Source organism: Hordeum vulgare, chromosome 7H (genome assembly GCF_904849725.1).
Source record: "Hordeum vulgare subsp. vulgare chromosome 7H, MorexV3_pseudomolecules_assembly, whole genome shotgun sequence".
Taxonomy (NCBI): Eukaryota; Viridiplantae; Streptophyta; class Magnoliopsida; order Poales; family Poaceae; genus Hordeum; species Hordeum vulgare.
In genome coordinates, this window is record NC_058524.1 from 51149513 (window position 1) to 51175428 (window position 25916).

Below are 25916 nucleotides of genomic sequence, written 5' to 3' on the forward strand. Positions count from 1 at the left end.
ACAAATACTCGCAACCCGACGTGTTAAAGGGGTTGTCAATCCCTTTCGAGTACGGCGCCTCAAGATAGGCAAATAACATGAGGTAAAAGTGGTATATAGGATAAATATATCGCGGAACAAATAAATTGCAGCAAGGTATTTTTGTATTTTTGGTTTAATAGATGTGAAAACAAAAGCAAAGGAAAATAGATCGCAAAGGCAAATATGATGAAAAGAGACCCGGGGGTCGTAGGTTTCACTAGTGGCTTCTCTCGAGAAAAATAGCAAACAGTGGGAAAACAATTACAGTAGGGCAATAGATAGAACTTCAAATAACCATGACGATATCCAGGAAATGATCATTATATAGGCATCACGTCCAAGATTAGTAGACCGACTCCTGCCTGCATCTACTACTATTACTCCACACATCGACCGCTATACAACATGCATCTAGTGTATTAAGTTCATGGAAAAACGGAGTAATGCAATAAGAACAATAACATGATGTAGACAAGATCTATTTATGTAGAAATAGACCCCATCTTGTTATCCTTAATAGCAACGATACATACGTGACGTTTCCCTTTTTTTCACTGGGATCAAGCACCGTAAGATCGAACCCATCACAAAGCACCTCTTCCCATTGCAAGATAAATAGATCAAGTTGGCCAAACAAAACCCAAATATCAGAGAAGAAATACGAGGCTATAATCAATCACGCATATAAGAGATCAAAGAAGATTCAAATGACTTTCATGGATAAAAACATAGATCTGATAATCAACTCAAAGCTCATCGGATTCCAACAAACACACCGCAAAAAGACTTACATCATATGGATCTCCAAGCGACTATTATATTGATAATCACGATAGAGAGAGGAAGCCATCTAGCTACTAACTACGGACCCGTAGGTCTACAAAGAACTACTCATGCATCATCGGAGAGGCACCAATGGACATGATGAACCCCTCCGTGATGGTGTCTAGATTGGATCTGGTGTTTCTGGACTCTGCGGCGGCTGTAATTGATTTCGTCCCCCCCCCCTTAGGGTTTCTGGAATATTGGGGTATTTATAGAGCAAAGAGGCGGTGCGGCAGGCCAACGAGGAGGGCACAACCCACCGGGGCGTGCCTGGGCCCCCACGCGCGCCCTGGTGGGTTGTGCTCCCATCGGAGCTCCCCTCAGGTGCGTTCCTGGCCCACTGGATGTCTTGTGGCCCAAAAAAATTCCACAAAAAGTTTTACTGCGTTTGGACTCCATTTGGTATTGATTTCCTGCGATGTAAAAAACATGCAGAAAACAGCAACTGGCACCGGGCACTATGTCAATAGATTAGTACCAAAAAATGATATAAAATGACTATAAAATGATTGTAAAACATCCAAGAATGATAATATAACAGCATGGAACAATCAAAATATTATAGATACGTTGGAGACGTATCAGCATCCCCAAGCTTAATTCCTGCTCGTCCTCGAGTAGGTAAATGATAAAAACAGAATTTTTGATGTGGAATGTTGCCTAACATGTTCATCACATTTCTTTTCTTTACAGCATGGACATTTGGAATTTTATATGGTTCGAAACAATAGTCTAGTTTTAACATGAAGACTTTAATACTCAAGCATACCAACAAGCAACCATGTCTTTCAAAATATCAACACTAAAGCAAGTTATCCCTAGCCCATTATGCTCAATCATTGATCCATTCAAGAAACACACTCGAATATTAGCTACACCCAATGCTCAAATATGATCATAGTGCCCTTTAGTTGGTGCTTTATGACAGAAGATGGAGACTCAAATTCAAAACAAAAATTGCATAAGTAAAAGAAAGGCCCTTCGCAGAGGGGAGTGGGGATTTGTAGAGGTGCCAGAGCTCAAAGCAAAAAATTGAGAGATAAAAACATTTTGGGATGCATACTTTTCCCACCAACGAAAACAACTTAGAGCTCCCAACACTTTCCATGCAAGATACACCATAGGCGGTTCCCAAACAGAAAAGAAAGTTTATTCCGTTTTCCACCATTACTTTCACTTTCCATGGCTTGTGTGTATCCATGGGTGCCCTCCATACCAACACTTTCCAAGGAATTTATTATTTGACTACAAAAAGTAAATTCATTTTTTTCATTTCGGTACTCGGCATCCCTAATACCTTTGCCGTACTCTCGTGCAATGACAAGTGAATAAACACTCATCGTGAGAATAACACATCTAGCGTCGAAAATATTGGCCACCCCTCACCGCCTCGCGAGCGGTAGAGCACACAAAAGAGAAATTTATTTTGAAAATTAGAGATGGCACATGCAAATTTGCTTAGAACGGCATGTAAATATCGCATATAGGTAGGTATAGTGGACTCATATGGAAAAACTGGTTTAAAGGGTTTTGGATGCACAAGTAGTGATCATACTTAGTGCAAAATGAAGGCTAGCAAAAAGATTGAGAAGCGACCAACCAAGAAAAAAAATCTCGTACCCAAGCATTAAGCATAAGTAACACCGAATTATGAACCACAAGTAGGATATAAATTTCATTTCATAACTATTTACTTTCGTGCTTGCATATAGAATCACAAACCTTAACATCAATATTCTTACTAAAGCACAATTACTCATCAACATGACTCACATATCATATCGTCATATCTCAAAACCATTACTAAGAATCAATTTTATTTTGTCCAATGTTCTTCATGAAAGTTTTTATTATATCCTCCTTGTATATCTATCACTTTGGGACTATTTTCATATGTTGCTTTTGATAAGCTCAAACAAATTTAAGTGAAGAACATGAGCATAATTTTTCTTTCTCTCAAAATAATCTAAGTGAAGCAAGGGAGAATTTCTTAAAAAAATTACTAACTCCCAAATAAATCTAAGTGAATCATGAGAGCATTTCTTCAAAAATAACAGAGCACACTGTGCTCAAAAAGATATAAGTGAAGTACTAGAGCAAATCCATGGCTCTAAAAATTTAAGTGAAGCATAGGAGCAAGCATAGCATAATTTTTGGCTCTCTCAAAAAGGTGTGTCCACCAAGAATTCAAGACTTAAAACACAAAGCAAAGAAATCAAAGACTCATACCATACAAGACGCTCCAAGAAAAACTCATAATATGTGACGAATAAAAATATAGTTTCAAGTAAAATACCGATGGTTGTTAGAAGAAAGAGGGGATGCCACTCGGGGGGGCATCCCCAAGCTTAATTGCTTGCTACTTCTTGAATATTATCTTGGGGTGCCTCGGGAATCCCCAAGCTTAGCCTTTTGCTAATCCTTATTCCTTCATCCATCGTAAGATCACCCAAAACTTGAAAACTTCAACCACACAAAACTCAACAAAACCTTTGTGATATCCGTTAGTATAAGAAAGCAAACCACTACTATAAGTACTGTTCCAAACCTATTCATATTTTATTTTTGCATTATATATACTGTATTACAACCTTTCTATGGCAAAAATTCATCAAAGAAAACCATAGAATCATCAAAAAGAGCACACAACACAAAGAAAACATAATCTGTCAAAAACAGAATAGTCTGTAGCAATCTGACTACTTCGAATACTTATGTAACTCCAAACATTCTGAAAAATTAGGAAGACGTGAATAATTTGTTTATTAATATTATGCAGAAATAATCAACTCAAAATCACTCTTATGTTAAAAATGAAAAATAATTTCGTGAGGGCAAAAGTTTCTGTTTTTCAACAAGATCAAATCAACTTTCACCCCAAATCATCCCAAAGGCCTTGCTTGGCATAAACACTAATTTAAACCAAAAAACACATCTAACCAGAGGTCTAATTTTGTATTTTATGGAAAACAGCAAAAGAACCAAAAAGCAAAAAAGACACAAGTTGGGTTGCCTCCCAACAAGCGCTATCGTTTTACGCCCCTAGCTAGGCATAACGCGTAGGATCTAAGTGTTGTCCTCGGTAATCTTTGCCACTTTAGTAAGGGTCTTTTCAAATACGGGAGGCTCTTTGCGCTTCCCTAAATTTTCTGGAAATGAAACCATCTTGAGATCTAAAATATCCAACCGTTTATTGCAAAGGTTAATCGAAGTGTTCATACGATTGATACTACCATTGAGATGTTTGAGAGGTTCATTATATTTTTCCAATTCAACCATATGTTTATTTAAATCATCAAGTTTGTCCAAAATTTGGAATCCCTCTAAAGTGAAAGAGAACCCTTTATTTTGTGGTGAAACTCCCAAAATCTCTTCTAAAATTTCATAGGCAGCATTAACATCAAGCTCAATAAAAATCCCTTCCGCGGCAAAATCCAAGAGTTGTCTATGATGCAAAGCTAATCCTACATAAAAATTTCTAACCAAACTTTTTGCATCTCCCTTTAGATTGCAAACACGGTAATACTCCATAAGCCTATACCAAGCATATTTCAAATTTTCTCCTTGTCTTTGTTTGAAGTATAGAACTTCAAAATCTGGTAACAAAGGAGGAGCGTTCAAACTAGCCATTGTGATGAGAAAACAAGAACACAAATACATCTGACGAGAAAACGCCGAACGAAAAAAAGGGCGAATAAAATGGAAAAAATTTGTGAAGAAGGGGGAGAGGAAAACGAGAGGCAAATGGCAAATAATGTAAATTGCGAGGAGATGAGATTTGTGATTAGGAACCTGGTTGATGTTGAAGATCCTCTCCGGCAACGTCGCTAGAAATTCCTTTTGATGTCTGCTAGAAGTACGTTGGTATTTCCCCAAAGAGGAAGGGATGATGCAGTATAGCAACGGTAGGTATTTCCCTCAGTGATGAGACCAAGGTTATCGAACCAGTAGGAGAACCTCCTCACACCACGTAAACAACACCTCCACACAAATAACAAATACTCGCAACCCGAAGTGTTAAAGAGGTTGTCAATCGGGTATGGCGCCTAAAGATAGGCAAATAACGTGAGATAAAAGTGGTAGATAGGATAAATAGATCGTGGAACAAATAAATTGTAGCAAGGTATTTTTGTATTTTTGGTTTAATAGATGTGAAAATAAAAGCAAAGGAAAATAGATTGCAAAGTCAAATATGATGAAAAGAGACCCGGGGGCCGTAGGTTTCACTAGTGGCTTCTCTCGAGAAAAATAGCAAACGGTGGGAAAACAATTACTGTTGGGCAATTGATAGAACTTCAAATAATCATAACGATATCAAGGAAATGATCATTATATAGGCATCACATCCAAGATTAGTAGACCGAATCCTGCCTGCATCTACTACTATTACTCCACACATCGACCATTATCCAGCATGCATCTAGTGTATTAAGTTCACGGAAAAATAGACTAATGCAATAAAAACGGTGACATGATGTAGACAAGATCTATTTGTGTAGAAATAGACCCCATCTTGTTATCCTTAATAGCAACAATACATAAGTGTCGTTTCCCTTTTTGTCACTGGGATCAAGCATAGTAAGATCGAACCCATCACAAAGCTCCTCTTCCCATTGAAAGATAAATAGATCAAGTTGGACAAACAAAACCCAAATATCGGAGAAGAAATACGAGGCTATAATCAATCACGCATATAAGATATCAAAGAAGACTCAAATAACTTTCATGGATAAAAACATAGATCTGATCATAGAATCAAAGTTCATCGAATCCCAACAAACACGCTGCAAACAAGAATTACCTCATATGGACCTCCAAGAGACCATTATATTGATAATCAAGAGAGAGGAATCCATTTAGCTACTAACTACGGACCCGTAGGTCTACAAAGAACTACTCACGCATCATCATGGTGTCTAGATTGGATCTGGTGTTTCTGGACTCTGCGGTGGCTGGAATTGATTTTTGCCCCCCCCCCTTTAGGATTTCTGGAATATGGAGTATTTATAGAGCAAAGGGGCGGTGCGGGAGGCCAACGAGGAGGGCACAACCCATCGGGGCACTCTTGGGCCCCCAGGTGCGCCCTGGTGGACTGTGCTCCCATCACAGCTCCCCTCTCGTGCATTCCTGGCCCACTGGATGTCTTCTGGTCCAAAAAAATCTACAAAAAGTTTCGCTCCGTTTGGTATTGATTTCTTGCGATGTAAAAAACATGCAGAAAACAACAACTAGCAGTGATCACTATGTCAATAGGTTAGTACCAAAAAATGACATAAAATGACTATAAAATGATTGTAAAACATCCAAGAATGATAATATAACAGCATGGAAGAATAAAAAAATTATAGATACGTTGCACACGTATCAGTAGCCCCCAAGATATGCTTTATCACTTTACTGAAAAATATTTTCCTGCTCATAAGAAAAAAGCTACCTTACAAGAAATATTTAACTTTGCTCAAATTAAAGAAGAGAATCTCCCTCAAGCTTGGGGGAGGCTTCTCGAGTTACTAAGAGCTTTGCGTGATTGTCCTCTTATAAAAATTAAATCATGTATATCTTCTATAATGGACTAAGAACCCTTCTAGGGATTTCCTTGATAGTTGTGCAAGTTGTGTTTTCAGGGAAAGAACCGTTGAACAAGCCAAAAAGTTATTATTATCGTTTATAATTGACTAACAAACCCTTCTAGGGATTTCCTTGATAATTGGTCTAGTTGTGTTTTCAAGGAAAGAACCGTTGAACAAGCCAAAAAGATATTAAATAATATGTTGCAATATGTTGATGATTGGGCACTCCCTGAACCGCCACCCGAACCTATCCAAAATAAGAGAGGTATTCTATTTCTCAGCCCTGAAGATATGCAAGAAGCAAAAAAGAACTATGAAGGAGAAAGGTATTAAAATTGAGGATATTAAAAAGCTACCACCGATCAAAGAAATACATGGACTTGATATCCTGACACAGGTAGTATAGGTAAACTCTCTTTGTTCCTTTAATGAGAATGATATACCGTATGCTAAGACTCCTAATAAATGCATGGATGAATTTGACAATTACATTGTTAAGCAAGAGCACTTTAATAGCTATGTTAAAAATCAATTGAGGAATAATGTCATAATGATAGATCGTTTGAGTGACTTGATGTTTAGAATTGCTAATGGTGTGAAAGGTCTAGGTAAACATGCCTCTAAGTAACTAAGTCATAAAATGATTTGCTTACCGAGTTGAATAATTTTAATGTTCATGCTACTAGAGTAGCGACTAGTGGAGGTAGAATGACTCAGTAACCCCTTTAATGAAGGTCACCCTGAAAGAATTAAACAAGATTCTCACAGAATGAATGATGATACACTTAGTCCTTCTAAGAAGAAAAAGTAAAAGAAAATGATAGGACTTTGCATGCCCCTAGTGAACCTGATATAGAGAAACATGTAGAGAATCACATTGATGCTTCTATTTCTGATACTGAGACACGGTATGGTAGTGAACATGCACCTAATGATAATGAAAATGAAGGTGAGAATAATAGGGTGCGTGTAGATGTTCCACCGGATAGTAATAAAGAACATGAAAATTATATAGAAATAGAACCTGCTGAGGGCCCTGATAACCCACCTCCTAAGAATAAACGTTATTATAACAAAGACTTCGTCGCCAGAAAACATGTAAGGAAAGAGAACCATGGGTTAAAAAACATATGGCATTCCCTCAAAAGTCTTCCAAAAGTAGGGATGATGAATATTTTGAACGCTTTACTAAAATTATTAGACCTGTCTTTTTGCGCACTCGCTTGACTGATATATTGAAAATGCATCCATAGGCTCACTATATGAAAGATATTATTACCAACATAAGAAAGATACCTGAAACTGAAATTGTCACCATGCTTGCTAATTATTATTTTGATGGTGGAGTACCTAAGAAGTTGGGAGACCCTGGTATCCTCACTATACCTTGCTCCATTAAGAGAAATTATGTTAAAACTGTTTTATGTGATCTTGGAGCCGGTGTTAGTGTTATGCCTTTTTCCCTTTATAAAAGACTTGAATTGAATAATCTTACACCTACTGTGATATCTTTGCAAATGGCTGATAAATCCACTGCTCTACCTATTGCAATTTGTGAGGATGTTCCCATTGTGATTACAAACGTTACTATCTTAACAAACTATGTTATACTTGATATGCCCGAGGATGACAATATGTCGATCATCCTTGGTAGACCCTTTTTAAATACTGAAGGGTCTGTTATTGATTGCAACAAAAGCAAGGTTACCTTCAATATCAATGGAAGCAACATACTATACATTTCGAAAGAAGTAAATTTTGGTAAATAATATTAATGTTGTTCATCCATGTGCCATGGTCATCATCGGAGACTTTCAAATCCCTCTACATTCTGCCAAGAAAAAGAATTACTATAATCTTGTTGTTGGGGATATGAAAATCCCAATTGAGGTAACCTAGTGTCATACGAAAGTTCTTTAGTTTCATGTTAATCGGAATCGGTTATTAATAAGACTTGATCAACCTTATTAATGGGTCCTCTTCGAAAGACATGAGATTGATGAATTCAATTTTCACATCTCTCTATACCCCAAGTTTATTAACTATTCTTTTAGTTGTATAAAAATAAAATACCATGAATTTCGTGTTTTCTAAGTTTTTGTGCATTAGTAAATGACACAAAAATAAAAATTCTCACATTGCCACCAAATTTTAACACAAATATTTCTGGAATAAATAAAATAATTTGGAGTAAAAAGTGCAGCAGGGAGGTGCACCCGTGGGCCACAAGCCAAGGGGGCACGACCTCCTCCCCTCCCGGGGGGGTGGGGGTCGCGGCCTGATGGCTTATGGGGCCCACAGGCCCCATGCCTTATCTCTTTAGCTCACTTCGTGTCCTACCTCCAAAAACTTTTTCCTAACACTCTCTTTCTCGTGTTCTTCTCTTAGAAACCGAAATTTTCGATCTCTTTGCTCGGGACCCCGTTTCCAAAACCGTTTTGAGGGGATTGCTCCTTGGTATGTGACTCCTCCATCCCTCCAATTAGTTTTTGCTTTAGAAGTTTATATTTTGCTTAAATTGCTTCACTTGGTGTTGTATAATATGAGCTTGCATGTTAAAATCTTTGAGTTCCAAGTAACGTGAGTGCTTGATATAGCCTCTAAGTACCCATATGAATAGTTGCTACCAATGTTGCAAGGTTTTATTGACATAGTTTTTGTGGTTCAAAAATTTCAGAAATTGTGTGCAGAAAAATGAATTTCTTAAGGATATGTTCCTCAAGGAAGGGTTCTTCAAGCGAGAGTCCTAAAGGAGTTACATGAAGAACCCTTGATAGCGACCTCAACATTTCTCGCAACACGGAGGTTAGGTCGTGTGAATGGCCACATCTTCATGAGTGGAGGTGGTTTTATTGAAGAATTCATGCCATTTATCGCGAATGCCAGACTGACCAACTTCCTCGCAGATGAGTGTGACCAATACTACTTCCTCACTAATTCCTTCGATGAGAACTTTTATTTCATAAACACTCCCGATGCTCCCACCTTACATTTTAATCTATATGTAACAACTTATGAATTGCCTCTAGACTGATTTAGTGAAACATGGTTGCTTCCCTTTGATGGGGAAGTGCGTGATCCTAAGCTTGAGGAATTCGACAATTTCCTCCTCACCTTAACTGTGGGGGAAACTAGGGGAGTACGGAACGCTAGAGCCACTAGTCTGCATTTTCCTTCTTTGCATTATTTTTCTCTGTTCATAGGAAAATGCATATCTGCTATGGAGCAGGGTGGCGGTCTCAATGCCCCAACCCTTGCTATTTTGTGTTGCACACTTTATTGTGATAACACTTACAACTTAGGAGCTATTGTTGTGCGTCGCTTGCATCCTAACCGAACTAGAGGCATGATTCATGGTGGTATTTATGCCACACGCCTGGCTAAGAGTTTTGAAGTGGCTATACGCCCCCATTGATTATTTATTGCCCAAGTTTATCTTCACCACCAATCTATAATAGAACATCATTTTACTCATACAACTAATATACCACAAGGCATTCATTACAACTTAGTATTTAGTGAGGTTACTCGCGATATTATTGTGTTTTCTTCGCCATCCTTGTTTAATTTCCATGCCAGGAACAGATACACCATCATGCCAGAGGACATAATTGCATACCGTGACGAGTTAGCTGCTGCGGAGGCCGAGGCCCAAGATTGGGATGCTCAGGTGCCGCAGCAGAAATACTTTCCTTTAACCTGACGGATACTACTAGTGGTGATTACCAAGCTAGGCAAAAGTTTAAGCTAGGAGGAGTACGTATTTCTCACCGATATTACATTCATGTTCACACACTTCATACAAATTGTTAGTGTTCATCCTCTTTCATTGTATATCCATGTTAGCTTTATTTTCTCACTTTCTTCTTGTGTATTTGAAAAACTTTAGAAATCCCAAAAATATTTCTCGCTTCTTTTCATTTTTTCTTTCCATTTTAATAAGTTGTAGTCTCAAAAGAAAACCCAAACAGATTTCCTTTTGCTTGTTGGGAGCTTTCTCATGTAAATATTTTTTTCTCATTCTTGTTTTCCCATAGTTTGCTCTTCTTGCTTAAGAAAAACAAAAATTCCAAAAATATTCCAGTTTGTTTCTCTGAACTTCCTTCTGTTTGTTGATTTATTAATGGAGAAGACCACGATGAAAATGTTGAGTGGCTCTCATATGCTTTATTGTCGATCTAACGAAGACCCAATATTACCATGTCGTCTCCTTTGTTTAAAACGGCCCTGCAGATTTCAGCTTAGTCCACGACACCCTTGGTGACAGACCTACTTTGGGCCGACCAAACGCTAATCCGTAACTGGGTATTTATAAAGGTAGGTTCCGGGCTTGCACGAACCCATGCTTCAACACATGGTCGAGCAAGATGGGATTTGCCCCTCCGATCAGAAGAGATATAATTTGGGTCCCTCGGATGATCCGACGTGGATAAGCATGGCCATGCAATGAGGATTATGAGATCATCCGAAGTGTTGGTCAGATTCATCGAAACGAGAAAGAGGTCATGCTGCAACAAGGATGACCGGATCGCCTTGAGCACGATAACATATATGGTGTGTCAAAGGGAACAAAAGTGTGAAGTACATGTTCACCTAATCAGCTTCATCGGACACTTGGAGTCGACACTCTTTGCTAGAGGTCGCTACCGACTAGCCGAGCCGGATGTGATCTAACTCGCGGCCAAGTGAACGAGAATCTAAGGGGTCGCGGGCTTAAGGGGAGGAACTTGTGGGCTTTAGGATCTGTGTGAGGCCCAAGAGTCGAGCCCACGACGGATGCCTATATATAGTGGAGGTGCGGCATACTCATTCAGCTCATCACTTCGGCACCATCATTAGGGATTTACATGTATTGCAAGTAGCCACCTCCACTCGTCGTCAACTATGTGATCGGACCTAGCAGTCCGTCGCACGGTGTCCCTTCCGCACGCGTGGATACCATTATAGGTGGTGCATTTGCGCCGCTCAGACGAACCTTGTACGTGGGACCCGACGATCGGCGTTCGAGGTAGATCGGACGAGGAGGAGACGACTACGGATGCACTGTCCTAAAATCTACTTCCGATGCACGATACTGCACGTCTAGTGGTAACCATCTGTGATCCATCTCCGTAGCATGATCCTCGTTGTCATGCACGTAGAGATTTTTTATATTGCGGCTGATGCACCTAGCATAGAAGCCAACAGACGTCACATCCGTCTCATGCTGGTCCTCTCCACCCTCATTAAATAGACCCTATCCGCACTCCAGCTGAAACTCTAGCCGCATTCGACTGCACTCCCTCCCCTCCACACTACTAATCTCCTCTTCGACCAGCTCCTGTTAGCTTTTGAACGTGCGTATGCAGCTGTACAGGCGTGCCTACGCGATTCTTGCTTCGGCCGGCTACTTGACGGAACTTGCGTAACTAGCGACACGAATAAAATTGATCGATGGATTTGATGGCTAAAGGCCCGTGTCGAGCCTTTGCTTTGTATTGTTTTTCGTTTTTCTGGTGTTACAACCAACACCCCTAGGGTGTCTTTTATACACGTCCACAAGGGACTATGGAAATAGACTAGGACTAGGAATCCTAATACTACTAGGACTCGGTTTGGCTTTCTTTCCTAATCCTACATGAGCAACATGATTAACATCTACAGCTCCGATGTTCTCCTTCATGGCGACGCCTGGATCCAACTCTGACATGTCCGACTCCAAGGACTGGGAGCTCATCCCATGCAGTCCCGAGGAGCAAATGGTTGTATGTGCTGCTCTTTGACACTCCCGATAAGAGTGCACCCTCCCACGGTCTCCAACGAGCCGGCGGGATACTGTTGCCCAACTGGTGGCAGGATCCGGGGCCGGAGGATCTCGTGGTGCGTTGTCGGGAGTGGTCACCGCGGACGCATGTTGCATCCTCGACATGCCGCTGCGTGAGGCGGCTTCCGCAACTCTCGCGACGCAGGTGGCCACGACTGCTCGTGATGCGAAGGAGGCTTCGACAACTGTTGTGGCGGCAACGGAGGAATCCCTCCGTGTTCGCATTGCCAAGAAGCAACAGAGGAAGGCGGTCAAGGCGATGGCTGGCCAGACTGCCCCAAGGACGAGAAAGACGAGGACGCGACGGATCGACATCTTCAACAGTGAGCAAATCCATCCCGATTTGTTTCACGTCTTCAACCGCTACTGTCGCAAGGACAACGGTAAGGGCAAAGGCAAGGGCAAGGCTGGTTGTGGATGAACTTCTCTAGTCATAGTTCAATGATATGAGAGCACCTACAACCACGATCACCGAATTCCGGTCCTAAACGCCCGCTGACACGTTCACGAAGAGTGACCGGACAACACGGAAAATTGTTCCTTCATAACCGGATGCATCTAAACTGAATACTCAAATCCATATATTAGCTCATGCAATGCCCTACGTACGCATACCTTGCTAACTACGAATGAGAACATGTTCCATTGTTGGTGCGGGGACCAGGTGCATGTTGACTGCAGTTCAGTCCTCCACTTAACCTGATAATGATTTATTTTTCTGGTCCCTAACAAAACCTTGTCCTCATCCAAGCCTGAAAATGCGCCGTCGGTCAAACAGTACCAACAACTAGTTGCATGGGTGGTATTCCTGGTCGTGCCGTTTCACTTTCCTGACAAGGATGATTACGAAATATGTGGGGCTCACGTGACAAGGAACCGAATGTCTCCATCAGAAGAATGTCCATCTAGCATGGACCCAGAGCTTGAGAAAATCTGGACACACAGCTTGAGAAGATTGTGTGTTTCTTGCCTTGACTAGTAGTGCCACTCGACCACTCTGCACTTCTATGTCTGTGATCTTTCAATTTATTTACTTTTGCGTATCAGATCACCTGCCGCGACGTTCCTAGACAGTAGGATACTCTTCGATGATGACTACGATCTCCTAGCTCTTCAAGGTGCAGAGTGATGGCATGACAGCAGGCTACTTCTTCTCTACATCTTTTCGGTAGCGGATGTCCTTTCGACGGATCCAACAAAGCTAGTTCCTGCTCTTCTCGGTCCACTGGTGGTGACGGATGCTAAGTTTTCTCGTAGCGTAGCTCACTTCTGGGTCTTTCTCGTTGTTCCATCTTCTGTTATGTAGAGCGGGGCTGGAGGAAGAGGGAGATTTGGCCGCGGGCGAGGAGGCGACGCGGTCGCGCGAGTGGAGAGGGAGATGCTCTTAGCAGTCTCTCTTGGTAGCCTAGGACAGGGGAAAACGAAAGTATGCATGCACCCTAGACATGTGTTGGATTCTTCATTTCCTGCGCAACCCCGACTGACTAGGACGGCGCACTTCACAGGAGAAGAGACCTTTCGGTTGGTTCTGGTTGGCCCTTGGAATTTTCTTTCTACCAAGAGGCCGCAATATTCGGTTCAGCATGTAAGAAGAACTATTGGTCAGATGGAAATAGGTGTTCGTTCGGATGAGGATGCATTTGGAGCATAATGATAGCGATGACAAGGCGGCAGCAGCGGCAAAGTGGGAGCGGAATAGATACGCCCACCACTAAAGATTGTCCTGCTCATTGTTTGTTTGGGGTGGTCACCACACCACTCACCAGGTTGTTTAGCCTTTTTTGTTTGAAAGAATGAAAGAAAGAAAAGGAACTATATACATATGGTAGAAACAGGAAAGGAAGATTAAATTATGCAGTAAAGCGTTTATCGCCGTTATTCCGTGGTCATCTTTTTTTCCAATCCTATCTCATACTTGAGTTCTGGAAACATTCCTTAGAGGCTACATACTAGATTCCTGGTGGTATTAGACTGGAGAGAGCATATGGTTATGGTGTGATTCACTTGATTGGCATTTATGTACTTTACTACATGGTGCCATCCATAATTCTCAATCAACTTGAAGAAGAAGAAGAAACGCACTAAAAAAGGGAGCTAGTGTGAATATTATACTTCTCCTACAGAAATTAACAAGTTGTTATCCTCCAAAATGGGGCCACAAGCTCTCTCTCTCTCTCTCCCCCCCCCCCCCCCCCCCCCCTCTCTCTCTATCTCTATCTCTATCTCTATCTCCCCCTCCCTCCCTCAGACGATCGAGGAGTGAATTGAGAGACAAGGAAATTGGTGAGCTAATCTTTTAAAACAAGCCTGGGAAAGCCTTCCAATAAATAATTTTGCAATGGGAAAAATCGACATTAAAACAATTCCATACAGGCTGAAGATAAACGTCATTGTGTATAACCAAATAGCAATCCGGCTCCAGTTCATGCATACCGTAGTACTGCACCCTCAGTATACATAATTCTTTTGTGTGAATGAAATGGAACTTTGGAGCAACAAGTGACATAAACAGATTTAACAGAGCATGGCTTAACATCCAAATTTAGTGAGAAAATATAGCTTGTTATCACTGGGATGAAATTATAATCAAGAAAATAATAATTCTAGAGTTATGATGGGATAGCAACAAGCAAGGTAAAATAAAATATGCACGAGAGCAACACGTAATAAACAATACTAATAATTGAGTGGCAGTAATAGACAAACCGATAATTTGTGGTGCCTCGTCTTGAAAGGCACATCTTGGGAAATTTAACGCACAGGCCAGTGTACAGTGACCTATAATTTGTCTATCATAGATTGTCGTTTCAAGATCAGGGACATATTCGACTGTATCGACATCAGCAGGATGACTGAAGCCAACAAACCCACTTGGTTTCTTCAACAAAATATAGAGTAGATTAGCTGGTGCACTAGCTCCAATAATTTGTACAAAAAAAGAGAGCCTTTTCAAAGTAGCCTCAGCATAGATGCCTAAAAGGGTGATGGTGGGGCCTGGCTGAGGATGTTGCGCACAAAGATGAAGGAATACATACATGGCGCTTTAGGTGATTATGCCCTGCTTATACTAGTCGATGGGGAAGGGAAGCACAGTCCCCTTGAGAAAAATTGGGGTTCTAACACCTATAACTTTTCGAAATCATATCTGGCTCATATCCGATCAACCAACTCCCATAATTTTAGTTCAACACTATGCTGATACCTAAATGCTCAACTGGCTCTTTCCATGCGTAAAACCCTATGCCGAAAGGTAGTATGGCCCATATAAATGCCATGAGATTTAGAAGATCTATCTGCTAATCGGCTACTTAAGTAGCGTAAGGTAAAGCTCTAACAGGAAACTTTCGGTACCCCAATCCAAAGGGGATGGCCTGGAATCTGAATCAATCAGTCACCATGAAGTCCGTGGGGCATTCAATCTGAGATGTCAATATAATGAGACGAGCGGACTTGATTGCTTCTTCCCGCAACAAGTACCTGGACACTCCGCTCCGAGCTTAAAGCTTGACTCCCAGTCTTCCTCTAACATACACCTCAAAGAAGAAATGTCAAAGGAAGGCAGCACCACCACAAGCTTCTCCCTCCCTTTCCTGGTAAATCTTTCTCTGCTTCTTCTTTGCTTCACTTGATTGCTTTGCCTTCCTTGTGGTTGTAGAGTAGCTGATGTGCGCGTTCATCTTCTAAGAAATGGTCCCGTGTTTTCTTTCTCTGGGATTGTTTGTTCTATTGCTTCCCTTGTGATTGTGGAGGTTTCTTTTCACTGAGACACTACTGGAGCATGGCTGGAGCGGTAGATTATGCTCAGAAGCTTCCACCTGCAGAACTAGAATGAGTAGGAACTAGGAAACTGAGTGTGGTCGCCGGCGATGGTGGGGTCCGACAGGAAGGGGGAAGGCGGCAGCAGGGCAGCTGCGCACGGCGGCCCGTCCTGGCCAGTCCTCTCGTGGAATGGCGTGCGGCTGGCAGTGAGCTTGCCGGGAGGTGCGCCAGGGCAGAGGCTGTCTGGTAGTGGTGCTGCGGAGTGCAGTGGAGGTGTGGTGCTGCTCCTGCCTGGCCGCGGCGATGTGCAGGGCATGGAGTTGTGGTTGAGCGGGCGGCAGCTGGGCTTCTTCGTCCTGGTGCTGAGGTGGTGCACGGGGGAGGTGCTGCTGGAGCTGGAGTTGAGATGGTGCTCCTGAGACGGTGGCTAGTGGCTAGCTTCGTGCTACTAGCGCGCCTAGAAAAGGTTCTCATAGCTAAAATGAGTAGCTGAAGTGAGTGATCCTGGTAGTGGTGTGGCTGCTGATTGCCGAGAGAGCTGCTGCTGCTGCTGGCCACACCTCTCCTCCTCTGTCTACACTGAGAGACAAAGTCCATTTTGGATATCAGTCATGAATCTTGATACTGAAGTTCTTAATAAGTACTAAGAACAAGTTGTTAATTTGGGGAAGTTGCCATGTTACTGCAAAAGAAATGACAGGAAAAAACATGTGTACTTTGGCTCAAATTTTCTCCCCCGTATATCAAGATGCTTCTTAGCTAGCAAAGTATCACGTTATGTTTGAGATTCCAGCATTTAGAGTCAGTTACCTCACTATGGTTTGCAATTGAGAAGCAATCAAGATGGTAGGTTGCGATTCAACCCAATTTTCATCATTGGATGTAGGATTTATTTAACCTGAATCTTCCTCCATGCTTTTCAGTTGTAGGTCTTGTAAGACTTCTCCCTGTAAATTACTGGCTTCTTTGTGAATCTCCATTCTCCTCAGTTCGCTCTGTTGGTGTTCTCATGCACTTCATTTTCCTTTTCAGTAATGCAGCTACCTGCCACTGATCCGGAATAAATTGAGTGCTTCTGTGTTCCGTCGAGCAAACAGATACATATTAAATCGAGCAGTGTTTCTGCTCCCAAAAAACAAAACAAATTGAAAATAGCTTCAGAAGGCATGAAGCTACTAGCTTTTGGATTAGTTTTATTGGGGTGCCTCAAATCTTTGGCAGCTCCTGACATCCAAGGTAAAGCCCTTACATTTTGACATATATAAATATCTTTGCCACATAAAACATTATTCTACAAGGTTGGTACTCAGTAAGGCAATGTCATGTTTAAATTGACTTTATTTTTACTCCAAGCTATCTATTTGACTGGAGTATCAGTTGGAGATTCGTCTTCCTGCCTTGTAGTTAGACAAGAATATTTCGTATACAACAATATTATTGCCATATTAATCCTACGGAACTCTGGTGTCGTAATTGGGGCATAAAAAAATATAACAGAAACTAATGCACCAACGGTGGCTGGTGGGTATCAACAACTCCTTCAATTGCTTAGAAATTTGCAGTTCTGTTCCAGAGGAACATGAAACTGTAAAAGCACTTCTCATTGAATATTGATTATTTTCTTTCAATGAAGTGGCCTACCTTTGGTTAGCTCTGCATCAGTCAAGCTATCCAGATTGCGAGTGAAACACTTAACAGGTGTCAACTAAGAAGGATTGGCCATTTTCCATTCTCTTGCATTTAGTGTCTACCTCATAATACTGCAAACAAAATGACATTTTTCTAATCTCAGTCATAGCACTGCATGAAATGAGGATGATGCTCACTGACAGCCGCGGTGTCTTGAAAGACTGGAACGATAACCAAGTGAGCCCCTGCTATTTTGATAATGTTAGATGCGATCAAGATGGCAAGGTTATTGGAATGTAAGTGAAAAAAATCATCTCAAATGCGTACTTCAAGAAACTCACATTCTGGCATATGAACATAGTGAAGTGAGATCTTCAATACTTCTAGTAAAACAATTATGAAGTGCTTGATGCCAACTTCTAGTTAGATCACTCAAAAACTTCTCATAACAGAACAGGGGTTTTACTTCAACAGCACATTCTTCATGCTCTACTATTTCCTACTTTTACTATTATAATACAAGTTCACTATAGCATTTACTTGTGTCCACCTGACTATGTGCCTGGTTTCTCATTTCTAAATATGCAGAACTTTGAGCTCCTCAGGGTTAAGTGGAATTTTATCACCCAGCATTGCAACGTTAACAACTTTACAGCAGCTGTAAGTTCAATTATCACTATTGCAAGTATGTTACATTTCAAGATTATTCTTTATAAAAAAGAGTGCTGCACCAAACGCTGGTGGTTGTTTCTCGTTGTAAGTGAATTCAAAGAAAAGATCCGGAAATAACGAATAATGAGAAAAATCATTCACAGACATTTCCTGCTCGTTTCCAAATTTCTGCTTAGTTATTCCCATCATCCGGTAACCACAGGATGATCCCAATCTCCTTTTTAGTCAAAGATAAATCTTCTTCTTCCAAAATGGATGACATTTTCTAATTATTATATGGTTTCAGGTTATTGGATGGCAACAGCATAACTGGAGGAATTCCACAGGAGTTAGGGAACCTATCAAACTTAATGACTCTAAAACTTGGAAGAAATAGCTTAAATGGCTCGATACCTGAATCTTTTGGCCTTCTATCAGAACTCGAAAATCTGTAAGTCAGCCCATTAGTCATGTTATCATGACTGAACCACAACTCTAACAATGTGACAACTTGGACAGGGATCTAAGCGAAAATCTGTTGATTGGCAACATTCCAAATTCTTTGTCAAATCTTTCATCATTGAATAATATGTAAGTTGACCTTTTCATGCTGACATATCCATAAAACTTGCCTAATAGTGAAAGTCATCAATAATATTCATTGTTACTACTTTGTCATATAAATAAAGGATATCTCTATTATCCTTATATGATATATCATAACTCATTGTGTTTTGCAGCAATCTCGCATATAACAGCCTTAGCGGTGAAATACCAGAACAGCTACTTCAGGTGTCCCAATATAAGTATGGAATATCTTTAGTATTATCAGAATATATTATACAAACAATTTCATGTGTACTACTTTATGTTTTACATAATAAGTGAAATCAAGTCTTTTCAGCTATACAGGCAACCATTTGAATTGTGGCCCGCACTTAATTTCATGCAATGGGAGCACTAATAAAACAGGTGATTTAGATAGCAACACAGCAATCCATATTGAACCCTACATTTGGAGCAACAAACTAGATACATTGTCAAACTAAATGCTTGGTAATACCAACAGGTGGATCAAGCAACACCACTGTCAAGGTGATTCTTGGAAGCATTGGCGGAGCAGTCGTTCTCATTGTTTCTGTAGTTCTATTTCTGCTATGGTGGCAAAGAATGCGCCACCGTCCTGATATATACATTGATGTTGCAGGTTCGTTCAGCAAGATCACTACATTATTTTCAAAATTACTGTAATTAAACTTTCAACGATATTAGCATACCAGAAAGGACTCTGAACATTTTTCAACCGAGAGATGATAAATATTTACAACATTTTTAGGTCAGCATGATCACAACCTAGAGTTTGGGCAGATAAAGCGTTTCTCATGGCGAGAGCTCCAGACTGCGACCAATAATTTCAGTGAGCAAAATGTCCTCGGCAAGGGCGGTTTCGGTAAGGTGTACAAAGGAGTGCTTCCAGGTCCAGACAGCAAGAAGGTTGCGATCAAACGGCTGTTTGAAGTGGGAAGTCCCGAAGGCGAAATGGCTTTCCTCAGAGAAGTGGAATTGATAAGCATTGCTGTGCATAAGAACATATTAAGATTAATAGGATTCTGCACGACACAGACAGAGCGGCTCTTGATATACCCCTTCATGGAAAATCTGAGTGTCGCTTCCCGTTTAAGAGGTACTGCTAAGCTAAGACATCTCTTCATCACATGAGTTTATTCATATGTCTATTTAATTGGTCTCTTTTTAGGTGTGTCAGCTGAGTTGATGCATGCAATTGTATTGTAGTGTATTGCCAGAAACTTGGAGTGCATGTTATATGTGTTGAACAAGAGAGAAAACAGAAATCATGAAGAATTCAATTATCTTTAACTTTTATACCAGACACTATATTCATTATATGTTCTTTTCAGATGATAATAATATAGCATATAATTCATTTGTGCAACATACTGCTGACGAAACTTCAACAATACGCAGATATAGAACTTAATGAACCGACATTAGATTGGCTGACAAGAATGAGGATCGCACTTGGAGCTGCCCGTGGTTTGGAATACCTTCATGAGCACTGCAACCCCAAGATCATCCACCGTGATGTCAAGGCTGCCAACGTCCTACTTGATGGGAACTTTGAAGCAGTCATAGGAGACTTTGGGCTGGCGAAGATGATGGACATGGGGAGGAACACTGTGACGACAGGGGTCCGTGGGACAATGGGCCACATAGCTCCTGAGTACTTTAAGACCGGGAGGCCATCAGTGAAGACCGACATATTTGGATATGGTGTTATGTTATTAGAGATTGTGACAGGCGAGCGTGCAATGTTCCCCGACTTCCTGGAAGGAGCTGGCGAGGTCATGCTCATCGATCAAGTAAGATAGCTATACATTACCGAACTGCTTACAAGTACCCCAAAAATAGAATATATATGTTACTGAAAGCTTATGAAACTAAGTAACTAAAAGCATTCTGAAATTTCAGTCAGTGTTGCTCACCTTAATAATTAATATGGGCAGAAATTAGGTGCTTGGGTATGAGTATGAGAATGGAAGATGTTTAGACGTCCCGTATGAACAATGGCTTGCATTTTCCAGTAGAATTTTGGCTTGCATGCTCACCTAGTTGACTCATATGAGGTTGCTTGATTAATCTGAAGGTGAAATTGTTGATGCAAGAAGGGCGATTGGAAGAAATCGTAGACCGCAATATAGACTGTGGATATGACTTTCAAGAACTAGTAAAAATTATCCAAGTAGCACTCCTCTGCACCAACATTGACCCTTGTCAACGCCCTGCTATGTCAGAAGTTGTGAATATGCTGGAAGGAAAATTTGTGCCGGAAGATCAGTGGGAGGAGTGGCAGCAAGCTGAACTTACCCGTCGGCAGCTGTACGAAAATAAGCAGCACCACAAATTATTCACCTTCAGTGAGGAGTCACTGAACATCTATGAAGCCGTTGAGCTATCTGGTGGCAGATGAGCTGCAAGATCATCAAAACGCATCATGGTGTTCACTTGTTTCCTCATTCGAAAGAGTAAAAGGAAATACAGAACTCAAAAGTGCTTTTTATAGATGCTATCTATCTGGAGTACAGAATCAAACAAAGTTATGCGAGACTACAGAATCATTAACAGAATTATGTACAAGTAACTGTACCTGGTATGTGGTGATGTGGACACAATTTTGTACTTGACATCTAGCTCAAACATTATTAAGATCTGTGTGTGTATATAATCTATCAACAACAACAAAGCCTTTAGTCCCAAACAAGTTGGGATAGGCTAATATGTATATATAATCTATAAACAGATATATTTTATTTTACGCCTTGCATAAGAAATTTTCTGATGACTATTATTGCTTATTATTTAAATTTGGGGGTTATATAGTCCTTACGTAAGGGCCAGCCTATCCAAAATTATTTTTCAACTGTATTATTGCTTATTAGATATGCTTGGCATGTAATATCTTGAAAGTTTAGCCAAAAGTCCAGCAGCATGCATTTTTCAAATTCCAAACTAGAGATAAGTTAACCAACCACCAATGGCATAAGAGAACTGCACAGCAATCTGTTTCCCCCACAAAAATCCGAAATTATAAGGGTAACTGGAGCAATGAAAGTGACCATCAATAAAGATAAAACCCACAAAGAAACTGCAAAATGAAGATATACTTATTATACAAGGAAACATGTTGCCAGGCGTCAATCTAGATGAAGTGGTTTTCCTTAAGAAGTTAGCGTACATGTGCAGATTACAATGATCATATGGAGATCAACATCAAACATGTCCACTTAGAACCCACAAGAGATCAAGACTGAGAGACATTTTCACTCCAGCCAACAACTGTGGTGCAGCTGACATTGCATAATAAGTTATAACATAACCGTGTAGGCGCCACCAGTCCCCTTAAATACCAGCAAGCATCAAGATTTTGCTGACTAGACATGAATTTCCTGAGTTATGAGCATACTTGTCTGTTTTGGTCAGTTTTCAGGTTGTTCTTTTATTGGAAGGGGCCTTTCACAGTATTACTTGCAATCGTTAGATATTTTAACTAGACAGTTCCCAGTTTTTGCAAGAGATTTTCTGATATCCAACCAGCTTGACATTGGGGATTAGGTTAAGAGCCCTCGTGAAAGATAACCATCCAAAGCCCAGCTGCACGCAGTTGCTGTATCTGGAATAGTTTGACAGCCAGTGAGGGCAGCCAACATCAACAAAGAGTGAGGTTCAGATACCAAGAATCATGTCTGCAGATAGTAGAATAAAATTCATGAAAAATTATGATCCACAACGTTCAAATCTGCAGCACAACTATGTTAAATGAATAATATTTGCATTTACAAACACAACTATCCTAAAAAAAACGCCTAATTAGGTCGACAGAAACTGGAACAAAACTCAGGAGAACTACGGCATGCGCCTTCTTTTGCGAGAAAAAAATGCCCTGCACCATTCAAATCTGCAGTACAACTATGTTAAATGGATCATATTTGCGTTTAGAAACACAACTACCCTGTAAAATTTTTGCCTTAAGTAATAAGGATGTGAACAAGGAAGCTGTGAACTAAATTATGATCATGTGAAGAATAGTAATCAAGCAAATTAGAGCTAGTAACTATGGTCTAAGGTGGACGCAGAATAACAGTGAGAATAAATTTCATAACCTTGCAACTTCTTACAAGAATTTTCTGAAGGAGAAATGAGACAGCTGAATTTTTGGCCATGTGGTGCAAAAAAATACAGAATTTACACGTCAACACAGGAAACAATATACTCTGGTAGGAATAGCGTAGGATCAAATTTACGAACCCATCTGCCGATCTGCGTATCAAAGACGGATTGTAAAAAATATGACCTGTCAGTGAAACAACTCACTGCTATGAATAAGCATAGCATAAAATTATATCTTGAGAAGTAGGAATATAGGGTACAGAAAATTAAAGATAACCTTCATATGCATATGATTTTGTTGAATACCGCCAACATAGAGTTGTTCTCCTGTACAAACAGAAACATTCAGAATGGTAAATCATACAAGAATATGCGTCGGGCAACTTAAATCTAGACTCAAACTAAATTAGAACTAATGCTGGGCTATCACAGTTTCTTCAGCATATCAACAACAAACCTTATTTCTTCTCACATGTTTATGCACAGGGGACGCCGTTCCATCAAGCAGTTCTTACTCAATACACTAGCAGAAGTAGGTCATATAGATCTTGTCCTGGAAGAATTATAAGACCAGTGAGTATGCAAGAGCAGAATTTTGATGAACAAGTATTGTGAACTTTCTAAGGAGTCATGGCACATATAAGAAAAGAGTACCATTTTACTATGGCAAGCTGAAGAACAGTGAACACCTACTGTAGAATATTTCTTCTATATCAGTTGCAAGCAATTAGATTGCTCTCCCTAACTAAGCAATAACTGTAGCATTCTTTTCTTGAAAGCTAGAGGGTTTTTTTGAGATCTTGTCAGATATTTCAGAAGCTAGGGCATGTCTATTGTTCGCATAGCACGAATTGATGAAGCCAGTATAAGTTACACGGTCAACAGCCGAATCCCCATCCAAAACCCTTTTTAGGAGAAGACTTGCATCATCCACATTTCCCATAGCACTGAGCTTTCTAACTAGCACATTTGTTGCGTGAATCTGTCGCCGTTTATCCAGTCTATCCAAGATTGATAGAGCAACACTTGTCCTTTCCCTCCTGCAATATTCAAAAGCTAAAGTGACAGGAGTTACTTCACATGGCACCAAATGTTTATCAAGCATGCCTTCATATAGTGCACGTGCTTCCTCTAGTCTCGATTCCTTGCAGAGCCCACTTATTAGAGCTCCATAAGTTATAGAGTCAGCGAGGCATCCATTTTGGACCATTGTATCAAAGACTCTCAAAGCTGAGGTTGATTTGCCAACTTTACAGTAGCCTGCAATCATTGAGGTATAAGTTTGTGTTGTTGGCACTAATTCTATCGCGAGACACTTGTCAAACAGCTTTTGGCTTTCTTCCATTTGTCTCTGCTGGCAATATGTAGCAATAAGGGTGGTGTATGTTTCTATGTCAGGATGGCAACCATTTTCAATCATCCGGTTGAACAAATCTAGAGCATATGTTATGTGACCTTGTTTGCAGTGTTCAGTTATGAATATAGTATATGTGACTTTATCAAGCTCAAGCCCTTGAGTAGTGGCCCTCCGGAGCACCTTGTAGGCCTCTTCAATTTTTCCTTTCTTGAGGAGGCCATCAATGACAGCATTGTATGTGTAAATGTTGGGCAGGGAGCCTTCACGAGTCATCTTATTCATCAGCTCAAAGGCACGATCAAAGCTGCCTCCTTTGCAGTGGCCACTAATCAGCGTAGTGTATGTGTTTGTGTTTGGTGTCAACCCCTGCTCAAGCATCCTTCCAAGAAGCATCTCAGCTCGAGCAAGCTTACCCTCATTACAGTACCCTCCAATCATCACAGTGTACGTATGCACATTCGGCTTGTATGAACTACTCTTGATGAGCTTCAAGAAAAGCCTGAACGCCCGCTCCGTCCACCCAATCTTACAGAGCCCATTGATCAACGACGTGTGTGTGTACACATTCGGCTTCAATCCTTTTCCGACCATCTCCTCCAGTACACGGAACGCCTGCTTGACATGCCCTCTCTTGCACAGACCATCAATCCACACAGTGTAATTCACCACGTTCGGTGGGGTGCCCATCTCAAGCATCCTCCTGAAGAACCCAGACACATCCCTAAAACGGCCCTTCTTGCAGAAGGTGCGCACGACCACCGTGCATGTCGCGTTGTCCAGGCAGAATCCCTGCCCCCACATTGCGGCCAACAAGGCTTCCACCTCCTCCACCCGGCCTTCCCTGCAGCACCCTAAGACCAGCGCCCGGAAGCTGCGCGCATCAGGGCACACCCCGCCACGGGTCACCATTCCGTCGAACACCTTGCGCGCGTAGGCGAAGTTCCTGGAGTGCAGCCCGGCCGTGAGGATCCAGTTGGCCGTCTCGACGCAGAAGGGAAGCCCGTGGCTGCGCATCTCGAAGACCATGTCCGCGGCCTCCGGGAGACGGCCCGCCTCGGCGAAGGCGGCGACCATCCGGCGCATGGCCTCGTGCGCCATGGGGAGGCTGCCCCTCGCGACGAAGGCGGTCGCGGCGGTGACGTAGAGACGCATGAGGTGGCGCGCGTCCGGGCGGGCAGCCAGGCGGCGGAAAAACGCGAGCGCCGCGGCGGAGCCATCGGATTCCGCGAGGGAGGAGAGTGCCGCGATGGCGTCGTCGGGGGCTAGCGCGCCGGGGTCGTGGTCGCGGAGCGAGAAGACGAGGGGGGCGGCGTCTGGGGTGCAGACGGGAGGCGGAGGCGGAGGCGGGGCGCTGGCGGCGTTGGTGGTGGAGAAAGGTGGGGGCTTGAGCACGAAATGGACGAGGCGGCGCCCATGGCGATGGCGATGGCGAGAGAGCATCTGCATGGAGCTTCCCCCTGCTCTGCTGTTGCTGCTCCTTTCCTACTCTCTGAAATACTACTGTATAAAACTAGCGGGGAAAGGCAGAGAGTCCATGCAAATGTTGTTTTTTTTGCTAATATACTCATATAGTGCATGAGCTCAACCGTTTCCAGCATGCATGAACAAAACGAGG

The 25916-nt window shown here is 41.6% G+C and overlaps 2 protein-coding genes across 3 annotated transcripts; one reads left to right on the plus strand and one right to left on the minus strand.

The window, feature by feature from the left end:
- The first annotated feature begins 15160 nt into the window (after positions 1–15160).
- Positions 15161–21592, plus strand: LOC123407798 (LRR receptor kinase SERK2-like). 2 transcript variants are annotated; one of them, XM_045101017.1, is made up of 12 exons: positions 15161–15812; positions 17011–17214; positions 17771–17903; positions 18196–18267; positions 18566–18709; positions 18778–18849; positions 18999–19064; positions 19163–19230; positions 19328–19465; positions 19595–19942; positions 20245–20639; positions 20924–21592. In XM_045101017.1, the coding sequence occupies exons 2-12, from the start codon at positions 17145–17147 to the stop codon at positions 21245–21247; spliced, it is 1830 nt and encodes a 609-aa protein (XP_044956952.1). In that variant the 5' UTR covers positions 15161–15812; positions 17011–17144; the 3' UTR covers positions 21248–21592. The 2 variants fall into 2 exon arrangements, with proteins under 2 accessions (XP_044956952.1, XP_044956953.1); XM_045101018.1 differs by lacking the exons at positions 15161–15812; positions 17771–17903 and having other exon boundaries at positions 17125–17214.
- Positions 21593–21923: 331 nt separating this feature from the next.
- On the minus strand, positions 21924–25747 carry LOC123408245 (pentatricopeptide repeat-containing protein At4g19890-like). Its single transcript, XM_045101397.1, has 5 exons — positions 23599–25747; positions 23402–23497; positions 23222–23271; positions 22953–23128; positions 21924–22520 (listed from the first exon to the last, which is right to left on the minus strand). The coding sequence occupies exon 1, from the start codon at positions 25745–25747 to the stop codon at positions 23690–23692; it is 2058 nt and encodes a 685-aa protein (XP_044957332.1). The 3' UTR covers positions 21924–22520; positions 22953–23128; positions 23222–23271; positions 23402–23497; positions 23599–23689.
- Between the last annotated feature and the right edge of the window lie 169 nt (positions 25748–25916).